This window comes from Schistocerca piceifrons, chromosome 8, assembly GCF_021461385.2.
Source record: "Schistocerca piceifrons isolate TAMUIC-IGC-003096 chromosome 8, iqSchPice1.1, whole genome shotgun sequence".
NCBI classification, from domain to species: Eukaryota; Metazoa; Arthropoda; class Insecta; order Orthoptera; family Acrididae; genus Schistocerca; species Schistocerca piceifrons.
In genome coordinates, this window is record NC_060145.1 from 129,640,818 (window position 1) to 129,655,025 (window position 14,208).

The 14,208-nt window shown below is 44.9% G+C and overlaps 1 protein-coding gene across 1 annotated transcript in view; it reads right to left on the reverse strand.

Annotated features, from left to right (window-relative positions):
* Positions 1 to 11,110, reverse strand: part of LOC124712122 (brain-specific homeobox protein homolog) — a 243,771-nt gene extending 232,661 nt beyond the window's left edge. The window contains exon 1 of the mRNA XM_047242421.1: positions 11,018 to 11,110. Within this exon, the coding sequence (XP_047098377.1) occupies positions 11,018 to 11,110 (93 nt within the window). The remainder of the gene's footprint in view (positions 1 to 11,017) is intronic.
* Between the last annotated feature and the right edge of the window lie 3,098 nt (positions 11,111 to 14,208).

Below are 14,208 nucleotides of genomic sequence, written 5' to 3' on the forward strand. Positions count from 1 at the left end.
TCCCGGGGCCTTGTTTCGACTTAGGTCTTTCAGTGCTCTGTCAAACTCTTTACGCAGTATCTTATCTCCCATTTCGTCTTCATCTACATCCTCTTCCATTTCCATAATATTGTCCTCAAGTACATTGCCCTTGTATAGGCCCTCTATATACTCCCTCCACCTTTCTGCTTTCCCTTCTCTGATTAGTACTCTGTTTCCATCTGAGCTCTTGATATTCACACAAGTGGCTCTCTTTTCCCCAAAGGTCTCTTTAATTTTCCTGTAGGCAGTATCTATTTAACCCCTAGTGAGATAAGCCTCTACATCGTTACATTTGCCCTCTAGCCACCCCCGCTTAACCATTTTGCACTTCCTGTCGATCTCATTTTTGAGACGTTTGTATTCCTTTTTGCCTGCTTCATTTACTGCATTTTTATATTTTCTCCTTTCATCAATTAAATTCAGTATTTCTTCTGTTACCCAAGGATTTCTACTAGCCCTCGTCTTTTTACCTACTAGGTCCTCTGCTGCCTTCACTACTTCATCTCTCAAAGCTACCCATTCTTCTTCTACTGTATTTCTTTCCCCCATTCCTGTCAACTGTTCCCTTATGCTCTGCCTGAAACTCTGTACAACCTCTGGTTTAGTCAGTTTATCCAGGTCCCATTTCCTTAAATTCCCACCTTTTTGCAGTTTCTTCAGTTTTAATCTACAGTTCATAACCAATAGATTGTGGTCAGTCCACATCTGCCCCTGGAAATGTCTTACAATTTAAAACCTGGTTCCTAAATCTCTGTCTTACCATTATGTAATCTATCTCAAACCTGTCAGTATCTCCAGGGTTCTTCCATGTATACAACCTTCATTTATGATTCTTGAACCAAGTGTTAGCTATGATTAAGTTATGCTCTGTGCAAAATTCTAATCGGCGGCTTCTTCTTTCATTTCTTAGCTCCAATCCATATTCACCTATTACGTTTCCTCCTCTCCCTTTTCCTACTACCGAATTCGTCACCCATGACTATTAAATTTTCATCTCCCTTCACTATCTGAATAATTTCTTTTATTTCATCATACATTTCTTCAATTTCTTCGTCATCTGCAGAGCTAGTTGGCATATAAATTTGTACTACTGTAGTAGGCGTGGGCTTCGTGTTTATCTTGGCCACAATAATGCGTTCACTATGCTGTTTGTAGTAGCTTACCCGCACTCCTATTTTTTTATTCATTATTAAACCGACTCCTGCGTTACCCCTATTTGATTTTGTATTTATAACCATGTATTCACCCGACCAAAAGTCTTGTTCCTCCTGCCACCGAACTTCACTATTTCCCACTATATCTAACTTTAACCTATCCATTTCCCTTTTTAAATTTTCTAACCTACCTGCCCGATTAAGGGATCTGACATTCCAGTCTCCGATCTGTAGAACGTCAGTTTTCTTTCTCCTGATAACGACGTCCTCTTGAGTTGTCCCCGCCCGGAGATCCGAATGGGGGACTATTTTACCTCCGGAATGTTTTACCCAAGAGGACGCCATCATCATTTAATCATACAATAAAGCTGCATGCCCTCGGGAAAAATTATGGCCGTAGTTTCCCCTTGCTTTCAGCCGTTCGCAGTACCAGCACAGCAAGGCTGTTTTGGTTAGTGTTACTAGGCCAGATCAGTCAATCATCCAGACTGTTGCCCCTGCAACTACTGAAAAGGCTGCTGCCACTCTTCAGGAACCACACGTTTGTCTGGCCTCTCAACAGATACCCCTCCGTTGTGGTTGCACCTACGGTGCGGCTATCTGTATCGCTGAGGCTCGCAAGCCTCCCCACCAACGGCAAGGTCCATGGTTCTTGCTATTGATTTCGATAAACCTTCCATCGCAGCTTATCAATGCTAAGAGATTGTGCCGCGATGCAATTTTTTTCGGTTACGAGCTCCCAAGCTCGTTAAAAGCTTCTGTTTCAGGCGCAATGAAGTATTGAAAACTGTTTACTCTCTATGTAAATGGAGAAAAAGCATACAATAGACTCAGATCCATCTATTAAATTGTTTTAACACAGATCAAATGACAGTTTTCTAGCTGTACTAGAAGTGATAAGGATTTCTGAATACAGTCAAAGGACCTACTCTATTTCTAACGGTTTTGCAAAAAAGAGGCAAAAAACGGACAATTAAAATTAGAGATTTTCCCATCATTGTTACGTTTGGACCTTAGCGCAATGGCAATTCTCAAACTTTTGTTGGAGCAGTGCAGACACCAGCCGTTACATTCGTAGCAAGTAGATCACATTACGTGCCTGAAACTCTTATTGGTACTGCCAAATACAGAGTGTTTGAAAAGCAAAAGGTACAAACAAAAGGGGCAAGCAGAGTACAGAAGACATGCAAATAAATCTGGCAAACATCAGTCCCCGAAACTACTTATTATGACTGAGTACGTCAAAACCACCGGGAAAATCCGAACTGCAGGTATGCGCTTGATGACAAACGTAATACAACAAGTGTTGCCCATAATAACTTTGCATGTGATGCCAAGCATCAGCACGCCTTCACAATGTGTGCCAGAGTTCATCGGCACTGTCAACAGGGCTGGAATACACCATAGTTTTCAAATATCCCAAAAAATAAATAAATAAATAAATCAACGGGTTCAAATCGAGGAACCTGGGTGGTTATGGTTTTGGCGAGTCACAACCAATACACTTGTTGTCGAAGATCAATGCTACGTATTCCAGAATACACACATGAAAGTGCACCAATGCAACATCTTGCATGTACCACATACGGATCTTATCATCATATCTAATAACATCCAAACTTCGTTAACAGTGTTGTAACATTGGCATATGTCGTGTCGGGCGAATCGACAGTTTCCTGACGTATGTTTAATACTATAAGTTCTTGGTTTCATTGTCCTTTATTCCTCCCTTTCGTTAGTACCTATAATAGTCAGTATTTGGCAGCGCCGATACGAGCTCAGACAAGTTACTTGCCCTGTAAGCTGGTGCGAATGGCTGCTTCTTGATGTCATTTGTCACTGGCCTCTGCGGGGGAGCGGAGCGGGTCCACTGGGGGCCGAACCGCACAATAACCCTGAAAGAGTGGTTTTGTATGGGGCGGCACAGAGGGGTGAAGTGAACTGCGGTAGTCGTCGTGGGCCGGCCGGAGTGGCCGGGCGGTTCTAGGCGCTACAGTCAGGAACCGCGCGACCGCTACGGTCGCAGGTTCGAATCCTGCCTCGGGCATGTGTGTGATGTCCTTAGGTTAGTAAGGTTTAAGTAGTTCTAAGTTCTAGAGAACTGATGACCACAGCAGTTAAGTCCCATAGTGCCCAGAGCCATTTGGTAGTCGTCGTGGGGTTGTGGGCCACTGCGGCCGCGGCGGCGTCGGAGCCTCTCCGTCGTTCCTAGGCCCCCAGTTAACATACAATACAATAGTTTAAGTTAGATTAAGTAGTGCGTAAGCTTAGGGACCGATGACCTCAGCATTTTGGTCCCATAAGACCTTACCACAAATTTCCAAAAATTTTCCAACATAGCATCCGTTCAAGGGGCGCCTTGCGCCACCATACTGGTAGTGCCTGTATATCCTAATGGTACCACTCTACTAGTCGACGCCGGAGCCATTATCATGTTGCAATCAACAAGCTTCCCATAATCCACGTACTGTTTCCCACGGAGTCCTTCTTTGCTCTTCATGGCATCTGCCGGGCTGCGAAGCACTCAGCCTTTGAGTGTCCCACTTAGTGGACGAGTGTGTCAGCACTAACCACAGAGACGTCCAGTTGTGCAGCGAGACGTTTCATTGTGATCCGTCCATCAGCTCGAATGAGACTGTCCGCACGTTCCAACACTGCAGCTGCGCCAGCTGTGTCCGGCCAGCCGCCACGCGTGAGATCGGACAGGTTTGCGCGACCTTGTTGCCTCGCCCAACGACTTACCGTGCTCTTGTTCATTGCTAGGTCTCCGTAGATACTGTGCAAGCGCCTACCGAGTATCTGGGATGCTTCCGTTTTCCGCCAAAAGAAACTCAATGACAGCTCTCTCCGTGGAATGCACCTCGGTTACACACGCCATTTTGAAGGCTGCGTATAGCGCCGCCAACTATCGGTACTTCACGAAACCATTGGGGCTGAAGCGGTAATATTCCACAATGTCCCACAACAAATTCCGCATTTATTCAACTGAAACTGGCAGAGAAAAAAATGTGTTACATTACTTATTAAAAGGCCCTCGTACATGACAGTAGTCATTACGATCCCATACTCCAGAAGGAAGTCCTTCCTTCATTAATAAGTCTCGTTTTATAATTAAGCTTCCATGATGTGTTTCGAGGGTTTTCACCTCACAGAATACACTACTGGACATTAAAATTGCTACACCAAGAAGAAATGCAGATGATCAACGGGTATTCAATGGACAAATATATTACACTAGAACTGACATGTGATTACATTTTCACGCAATTTGGGTGCATAGATCTTGAGAAATCAGTACCCAGAACAACCATCTCTGGCCGTAATAACGGCCGTGATACGCCTGGGCATTAAGTCAAACAGCTTGGATGGCGTGTACAGGTACAGCTGCCCATGCAGCTTCAACACGGTACCACAGTTCATCAAGAGTAGTGACTGGCGTAGTGCGAAGAGCCAGTTGCTCGACCACCATTGACCAGACGTTTTCAATTGGTGAGAGATCTGGAGAATGTTTTCTGTATCCAGAAATGCCCGTGCAGGACCTGTAACATGCGGTCGTGCATTATCCTTCTGAAATTTAGGGTTTCGCAGGGATCGAATGAAGGGTAGAGCCACTTTTCGTAACACATCTGAAACGTAACTTCCACTGTTCAAAGTGCCGTCAATGCGAACAAGAGGTGACCGAGGCGTGTAACCAATGGCACCCCATACCATCACGCCGGGGGATACGTCAGTATAGGGATGACGAATACACGCTTCCAATGTGCGTTCACCTGATGTCGCCAAACACGGATGCGACCATCATGATGCTGTAAACAGAACCTGGATTCATCCAAAAAATGACCTTTTGCCATTCGTGCACCCAGTTTCGTCGTTGAGTACACCATCGCAGGCGCTCCTGTCTGTGATGCAGCGTCAACGGTAACCGCAGCCATGGTCTCAGAGCTGATAGTCCATGCTGCTGCAAACGTCGTCGAACTGTTCGTGCAGATGGTTGTTGTCTTGCAAACGTCCCCATCTGTTAACTCAGGGATCGAGACGTGGCTGCACGATCCGTTACAGCCATGCGGATAAGATGCCGATCATCTCGACTGTTAGTGATACGAGGCCGTTGGGATCCAGCACGGCGTTCCGTATTACCCTCCTGAACCCTCCGATTCTATATTCTGCTAACAGTCATTGGATATGGACCAACGCGAGCAGCAATGTCGCGATACGATAAACCGAAATTGCGATAGGCTACAATCTGACCTTAATCAAAGTCGGAAACATGATGGTACGCATTTCTCCTCCTTACACGAGGCAGCGCAACAACGTTTCACCAGGCAACGCCGGTAAACTGCTGTTTGTGTATGAGAAATCGGTTGAAAACTTTTCTGATGTCTGCACGTTGTAGGTGTCGCCACCGGCGCCAACGTTGTGTGAATGCTCTAAAAAGCTAATCATTTGCATATCACAGCTTCTTCTCCCTGTCGGTTAAATTTGGCGTCTGCAGCACGTCATCTTTGTGATGCAGCGATTTTAATGGCCAGTAGTGTAATTTGTTGGTCTAAATGCCGAAGACTGATTTGATGCAGTTCTCCACGTTAGTTTGTTCCGTGCAATCCTGTACCCATCTCTGCGTAACTGCTGCAGATGATGTCCATTTGAAACTGCTTACGGTAATCAAGCCGTGGTCTGCCTCTCCATTACAAAACTGACTGTTGAGGCCTAGTAATATGTCCTATCAACCTGTACCTTCTTTTAGTGGAGTCGTACCATAAATTTCTTTTCTTCTGATTCATCCAGTATCTCTTTTTAGTCACCTGGTCTATCCACACAATCTTCAGCATTCTTCGGTAACTTCACACTCGCAGTGCATCTATACTCTTCTTGTCGGAACTGTTTATCTTTGAAATTCGACATCATCACAAGGCTGCACTCCACCTTTAAAAAAATTATAATTCCTCACCCTTGAATTTATTTTCGATGTTAAGAAAGTCCTCTTTTTCAAAAGCTCTTTTCTTGTTGGTACCAGTGTGCGTGTAATATCATTGCTTCACCTATCACAAATTTTTTTCCTGCACATATAGCAGAAGTCTTTCAACTAATTCTTCTCAGCATCGTCTGATTTAATTTTATTATACTGCAACATATTTGTTTTCCTTTTTGATAGTGTTCACCTTATACCTTCTTCTCAAGAGACAGCCCAAATTTATTAGTACAGCTAGATATCGTCCTGCATTTTTTTCCAAATTTTTTCAGTAAGACGCATACTGCAGGGTATTACTATACAACGACGTTATGCCACTGACTGCAATCAATAAGAGATGCCCTCTTTTGGGGTTAACACAACGAAACCACCGTATCCACCAGAGGATGAGGATGAAAATTCTCGAAATCCATCGTATACGTTCAGTAAAAAATGAGTGACACAGATAACTGTTTAAATTTGTCTTATATCATAAATATTCACAGATTTCAGTCTAACACTACTGCACGGGTGACGGAAGGATATGTTTCTTTGTTTCAGTGTGGGGCAATTGCTCCCGAAATAAGTTCAAGCGTTTAAACGGGGATGTGAAACGTAACAACCATTGCAAAGAGTACACGAAGTGGTTTTAATGACACTCAAATTCAAACACGACTAATGTCATCAACATACTGAGACTGCTGGGATATCCAAGAGTTCAGTGACATGTGCTTTGGGTGTCCTAGGCATGCCTAGCGAGGAATCGGATTGTCTGCTAACGGGCTTGGTTAAAATAAAATACAAACTTTCCTGAAATGTACTCTTGGAAACAATGAATTTGGACATTTAAAAATTGCGCATAGAATTACAGTTGAAAGTTCGAATTAAATTATAATCGATGAGTGCATGTGTCAAGGTTTATTGGGCGTGTTTAGAACAGCAACAACAATGCGTCTTGCCCTGTAGGAATACCCGTAGAGATGGCGAAAAATTTCCCTTTGTTGGCATCAGAAATGCTCGCAAAAGAATTTAACAGCTGTGTGGATGGAGAGTATATCTTCGACAAAATAGATGTCAATAATTGTAGGAAATCATTGTTATGTGGGTGGGCTGTATAGACGAAACATAAAACAAAGAATAGAACAGCAGGTAGAAGATTTGGAAGAACAAAGTGGAATTAGGGCTGGTAGAACATACACAGGCAACATGTTTTGTCTGAAACAGCTAGCAGAAACCATGGAATGACGAGGCATATGATATTTATTGAGTTGAAGAATGCTTCTTACATTGTGCCACTTAAATATCTGCGGGAAGCAATAGAAGACAAAAATGTTTCTGCAGACTATTTCAGTGTAGTGAAACAGCCTTATAAAGAGGTAACTATCTTTTGGGAGAGTTTACTGTTGACAAGGGAGTGAGATTTGTTGCAAATTTACTACGTTGTTTATGGCATATATTGATAAGAACCTTAAAAACTGGAGGATAAGGTGTCCAAGTATGGCTCTGAGAGCAGGAAATGATAGTAGAGATTGGTGCCGAGATTGAAGAAGACATAAGCTGCACATTCAGAAAATTAGTGGAGGAATGCGAGGAGTGGGATATCGAGATAAATGTTGGAAAATCACGGTGTACGATAATAAGAGCGGAAAGGCATGACTTAAAAACCAAGAAGGCTGTTATTAAAAATACAGTTTCAAATAACTACTTAAGAGCCACAATGACAGCGGATAGAAGGTATGTTGAAGATGTACTGAATAAAATATGGAAAGAAAAGGTCAGAACTACGAACCTACAACCAGTTTTATACGATGAGAATATTTTCAAAGCTACGAAGAAGCAACTGTGCAAAAGGTTTGTGGAAAATAGTGTACTATACGTAGGAGAAAATGTGGATACTGACAAAGAAAATGAAAGAAAAGCTCCGCGCAATATATTTGGAGAACGTGTTGAAAAACTACAATAACGGACCGGGTAACAACTGAAGACATTAAGGGAGTGACGGAAATATGTTTGACATTGGTACAGTGAATAGAAAGAAAATAACCGGAGTGGTAAGGCTGTATTACACGTACGGATGACCACAGAATACCTCAGAAAGTATGATTGTGGGGAGCTCCAGGGAGTCAGGAAAGAGGTAAACTTAGGAAGAGCGGGATCTCAGAAATAGTAGGGTTGTGCAGGAGAGACAGCTGACAACAAACTTTCAGATAAAGAAGCATGGAGACGGGGTGGCGGTAGACGGTCAAATATTTTGTTAAACAACCGCTACAAGAGAATAATATACAAGTCAGATGGTTAGTACCACACAATATTTGATGCTGTAGCGTGGTTTGCGTGCATCAACGATTCAGACAGGCGTACGGTAGGTAGAGCCACAACATTGGGATATCTATAGACCAACAACAACAATTGGTTAACCCAAAACGCTGAGACGTTTGGCTGTGGTGTTATCGTTTATATCACAGTCATTCATGTTTAAAATAGTCGTTAATACGTGGGAAAGATAGATGCACGGCTTCCATGGGAAGGCAGCCCTGGGATTTTGAATTGGCTATATTGATGTGCTCACTTGTCAATAGAGACTATAGTGAAATGCTGAATGACAAGCGGAGAATCGATCATTTGTGCAAGGACTAGCAGATGCCCCTGAGCGTAAATACATGTGACATACAGCGTTTAAATAGGCGGAGAAATCAACTACGATTCGATTACGCTACTGGCGAAAACTCGCTGGAAAAAGTAACAACCGTAAGATTTCTAGGAATTCGGAGAGACATCAACTGAGCAACTACATAAAATTGTAGGAAAAACAAACGCATTGTTGAGACTAATTGTAAGAATCATAACGAAATGTAATTCTATGTGCACAGCGGGGAGCAATAGCGACTGCGCCTCCTACGTATTTACTGTGTGATGCGTCAATGTAGTGCTGATTCTGTTTCAGCGGATGTTGACGGCGCCGCATATCGCGCGACGGCCTTAAAAAAATTTTAAAAAATTGCAAGGGCAACTACCCACTAAGGGCTTTTATGTGTTTTAGCTGCCGATTGTCGTATATTTCTCATGTTCTGCACCAGCCACCACATAAGGTTTTTTCAAATTCTGAGCGCGGCTGTTTCCTACTGGGATATCTATATGCGCGGCATCCTGTATACGAGTACTTAACGCCACATTTTTCCATTGGCACATATGAAGATGCGTCACTGGAGGATAAATAAAATAAAAATTCTAATTTTGCAATCAAGACTGGTTGTTCTTTCATATCAGAAATGTAAGTCATCCGCAAAAGAAGTGGCTTGCGAATCACTTGTTTGACCGATTCTTGAGTGCTGTTCAACAGTGTGTGATCGTTGCCACGTTAGATTAACAAATAAAGATCCCACTAAGAGCTGCGCTTTCCGTCACGAGATAGTTTAGTTCACGCGAGGGTGTTACGTAGACTCTCTACAAACTCCAGTGGCAGTCAAAAATGGTTCAAATGGCTCTGAGCACTATGGGACTCAACTGCTGAGGTCATTAGTCCCCTAGAACTAAGAACTAGTTAAACCTAACTAACCTAAGGACATCACAAACATCCATGCCCGAGGCAGGATTCGAACCTGCGACCGTAGTGGTCTTGCGGTTCCAGACTGCAGCGCCTTTAACCTCACGGCCACTTCGGCCGGCCCAGTGGCAGTCACTGCAGGAGAGGTGTTATGTGTCACGGAAATGGTTACTGCTGAAGTTCAGAGAACGTACATTTTAAGAAGAGTCGGGCAACGTATTACTTCCTCCGAGATACGACGACGATGAAAAAATCAGAGAAATTAGAGCTCATACCGAAGTTTACTGATAGTTGTTCCCATGCTCCCTTCGTGATTGGGACGCGGATGGGGAAGATCGTGTAGACGTAAATTTGTAAATTATTTTTGTGGAAAGTTTTAATACCAGGATTAACGAGCGTTACGTCAGTGTTAGTCTCCGAAAACTTTAGAATACCACTAAAACGTAGGCTACATCACTCCATTAAAAACAAAAATTCTTCCACCAATGTGTAGGTTGGGACAAGAGGTAAATGGTCTACTACACAGAGAAAAAAAAATTGCGTGGATTTCTGAGTAATGCTGAAAAGCTCATTTCAACATCAGGGTACCTCACCAAATACTCCGTACATCTAAAAGGTTTCGAGCCTGATTTTATTCTTGACGTACAAGCAACGTCAGCGCAGTGACTACAGTGACAGTTCGATTTAATTACTGTAAACAGCAGATCCGCATCCGACCAGTCGGTTGTGAGCAGGCGGTTTTAAATACAGGGCTTGCGGTCGCCCTGTGTGGACGTTGTCACAAATCGTAATGAAGCAACACATCTGAATCATATGTTCAAGACATTCTCTAGACTGACGCCCGAAAGAAAACAACGACGCGTGGACGCCTGCCACGATTTGATTGAAATGCGAAAGGTGGCCGTTCCCTTTCCGGAAAAGAATCATCATGAGTGATGAGACTTCGCGTTATCAATACGAACCTACCACAAAACAGAAATTCACATGAGAAAGTCAGTGCTGTCACGACATAACGACGTTCAAGCCACTTTGACGTGCGAGCTCAACAGCATTTCAAATGAGTTTTTTGGCAGTTTCGCGCGGTGGTATGAACATTATGTGCGCTGCACTCATGTGTGGGCGAGATGATGTAGAATACTAGAAGCATTACCAGCCACCACCTTAACTTTTATTACTAATCCATCTCAAAATTTTTGGACTCACGAGGTAGGAATCAGGAGTGCTGTAAGTTTCATGTGGTTCATGGTACTAGAAAGCAAGTCCAGCAGCATGACAATAGAAATGAGCCCAGCGGTTATTTACAACGTGATAAACACACAGTAAGCGCCATGCCTTCCACGTGGTCCTTACCTGCGGGAGAGTCGCCTTGGGCCTGAAGAGGATGTCCTCAATGAGGAAGGATGTTCTGCTGCCCCTGGGGTCCTGCAGCCTCTGCTTGTCCATCGTCAAGTGACGCCGACGAGCAATGCACCAGGCCGCTACTGAACCATCGCAGGTCCCCCAGAGAGGGAAAGACGTTCTGATCCCGTGTCTGTGCCGCCGAGCTGTCAACCGCCCGCCACGGGCGTAACTGTCCAGCGACTGGCGTTCTCTGGCGCTGAAGACGTGGCCGTCGGTGGGTGCGATAGGGAGGGTAGGCGTGGGCACCCTAGCGTCTACAGAGTTCCCGCCTCTGTACCGGAGGAATGGGCTCTGGCCGTACAAACGCGACCAATCTGCGGTGTAGCTCTAGCGGCTAAGGGGCAGCAACTGAAGGGGTTGTGTCGCTCGTTGCTGCAATCCGTACTTCCGTAGGGGGTGGGGAAACTCTTCCCCTCCACAGTTGCGCCCTACCTCCCTCCTCCCCTCTCCCTTTCCGGCCGCACCGATGGAGGCCGTGAGAAACGGAAAAAAGGGAATCTTTTACGAGCAGATTTTGCTATCGAGCCTATCTGCCCTCTTTCTCGTTCCTTCCTCGATTTTTCTGCCGTCGTCCCCTAAGGGGCAGAGCGTACGATACACCGTGCCCCGCGTTCGTCGCTGCTGGAATTGCTTCTAAACAGAGACAACGCACACACATACACAGCACACACACACTCGCGCAACCTCTTCACTCGTGTGCGCGCATCCCAAACTCTCCGCGATCCCTACACCGCATTCGGTAAGTCGTCCACGGCTGTAGGGTGGAGGGAGCTTCTGCTAAGGGTAGGGGCGACGTCTGTAAAAATGGCCACTGACGACGCTTCGCGCCGGTTGGTCCGCGACGCTCTCCGGGCCGGGCGCCATTGGTCCGCGCGCCCGTGGCCACTCCCACCGTCGCTAGGCAACGAGGCGCAGTGGTGGGGAGCGTCGGGTCGCGACGCGCCGAGCCGCCGCTGCGTGAGGGTTGAGGGGGACGCCCGTAGTGGGGGGGCGTCGAGCACGGGAGGGGTGGGTCAGAGCGGCCGTCGGCGGGCGGCGAGGGAGGAGTAGAAGTTGCCAGCGAGTTAATTAACTACAACGACGCCCGGAACGTGCGCCTAATCCCAGCAGCCGCTGCCCCCAACCCCGCGCGCCGCCGCGGTCCTACCCCTCACAGCAGCAGTAATGGAGCATACCAATTAGGTTAATATTCGTGTTATTGGCGAGTACACAAAGACAAGCTTTGAGCTGATATTGAATTACTCTGCAGGGGGCGCGAGCAGGGGCACGGCCGACGTTACAATGCACCCCCTTTCCCGCTTCCCGGCTTCGCAGGCAGAATTGCGAGCGGCCGGAGATTCAGTTATGACGATATAACGCCACCGTCGACGACGACGGATTGCCCTCGCCTTGCCTTGCCGTCGCGTCGAGCTCATCCCTTCTGGACAGCACAGTCCTCTCTCTCTCTCTCTCTCTCTCTCTCTTTCTCTGTTGTTACCGCGAGCCTTTTACATTTTGCTCACACAGCGCTACGGTCATTCTCATAACTACAGACACTAACACACTAAGGGCGGTCATAAAGACTTAATTACTGGGTTAGTGCACAACTTCGTAGCGTTTTATCGAATCTTTCATAAACGCAACAGATACACATAACAGAGACTTTAGTCATCTGTCAACGCTGGGATAACTTTTCCATTCCGAGACTGTAGAAATCACATGGTTTTGAGGCGAAGAGCTCGTTCGAGCCATATTCGGAGCGCGTTTTCATCAGGAAGTTTCTTGAAGGTTTTTCGATAGAGAGCGGAAAAGGTGAGAATCCGAGGGTCCAAGACCAGGTGAGTAAGGGGGTTGCGGAATGGGTTCCAAACCCCAAGGAAATTTCATCATTTGGGAAAAAGCTAATGTAAAATGTATCGTAACGTGAGCAAGCCGTCTGAAGATGAAACTTTCGGTTCCAAACCTGTAACGGCGCTATTTAAATAAATAACATGATAAAAAGTAGACGCTTGCTGTTGTCTTCTCTGTAAGAGTCAACCTGTATTATTTCAAACGTTTAGTAAGCAGTAACTGAATCTAAACTTCCAATTATGTATCTCTTTTATTTGAAGCCGTTTTGACTATTTTTCGACCGCGAATGTCTCAAGAAATACATAAAGTTTTTCTTTTAATTACCGCTACCAGTCACAAACTTTGTCAACTACCGTATGTTGTGTAATGGTCACTCACTTCGTTCTTCTGGCGTGGTAGTCTCGTTGTGATGGAAATGGATGCACCGCAACACATCACAACGAATTTAAGAACGAAGTGAGTGAGCATTACACAACATTTTCGTGGAAACATCAGTCCAGCTTCCAAAGTGACATCGCTTCTTACTACGTTTTCTCTTCTTCCACAGGATGACCACAGAATTTACGAAAAGACTATGTAATATCGGTATGACCTCAATGTAAAGTTGTTTTTGTAATGCCATTTAGCCTGAAGATAAGGTTTAACCCTCGAAACACGTCGCTAAATAAATAAATAACTAATACAGTAGTTGACAAAGTTTGTGACTGGTAGCGGTATTTTAAAACACCTTTACATATATATAAAAAAACCTTTACATATCGCCAGCTGCGGTGGCCGAGCTGTTCTAGGCGCTTCAGTCCGGAACCGCGCGACTGCTACGGTCACAGGTTCGAATCCTGCCTCGGGCATGGACGTGTGTGATGTCCTTAGGTTAGTTAGGTTAAGTAGTTCTAAGTTCTAGGGGACTGATGACCTCAGATGTTAAGTCCAATAGTGCTCAGAGCCAGAGCCTTTACATATCTCTTTTATGCTTTATTTATTACAGCAAGCAGGAATGAAATGACATTTTGAATCGCAAATAACTTTCCTCTTTACATACAAGCAGTTGAGGCTCTAGCAATTACATATTTTTGCACATGCACTTCACAGATCTTTGTGTGGTCCCGATAGATTGATGGCACGGTTCACAGATATGTATGAAAAGCTCTGTGCCATGTGTTTATTAATTTATCTGGTATACAAGCCTTTTAACATCTTGCCTCGCCCATCATAGGCAATACTACATATGTCTCATAAAGTACGCGATCACATATTTCCTTCAGCGTTTGTATAAGTTCCTGTGTTCCCTGTACGTACACTGTATATCTTTC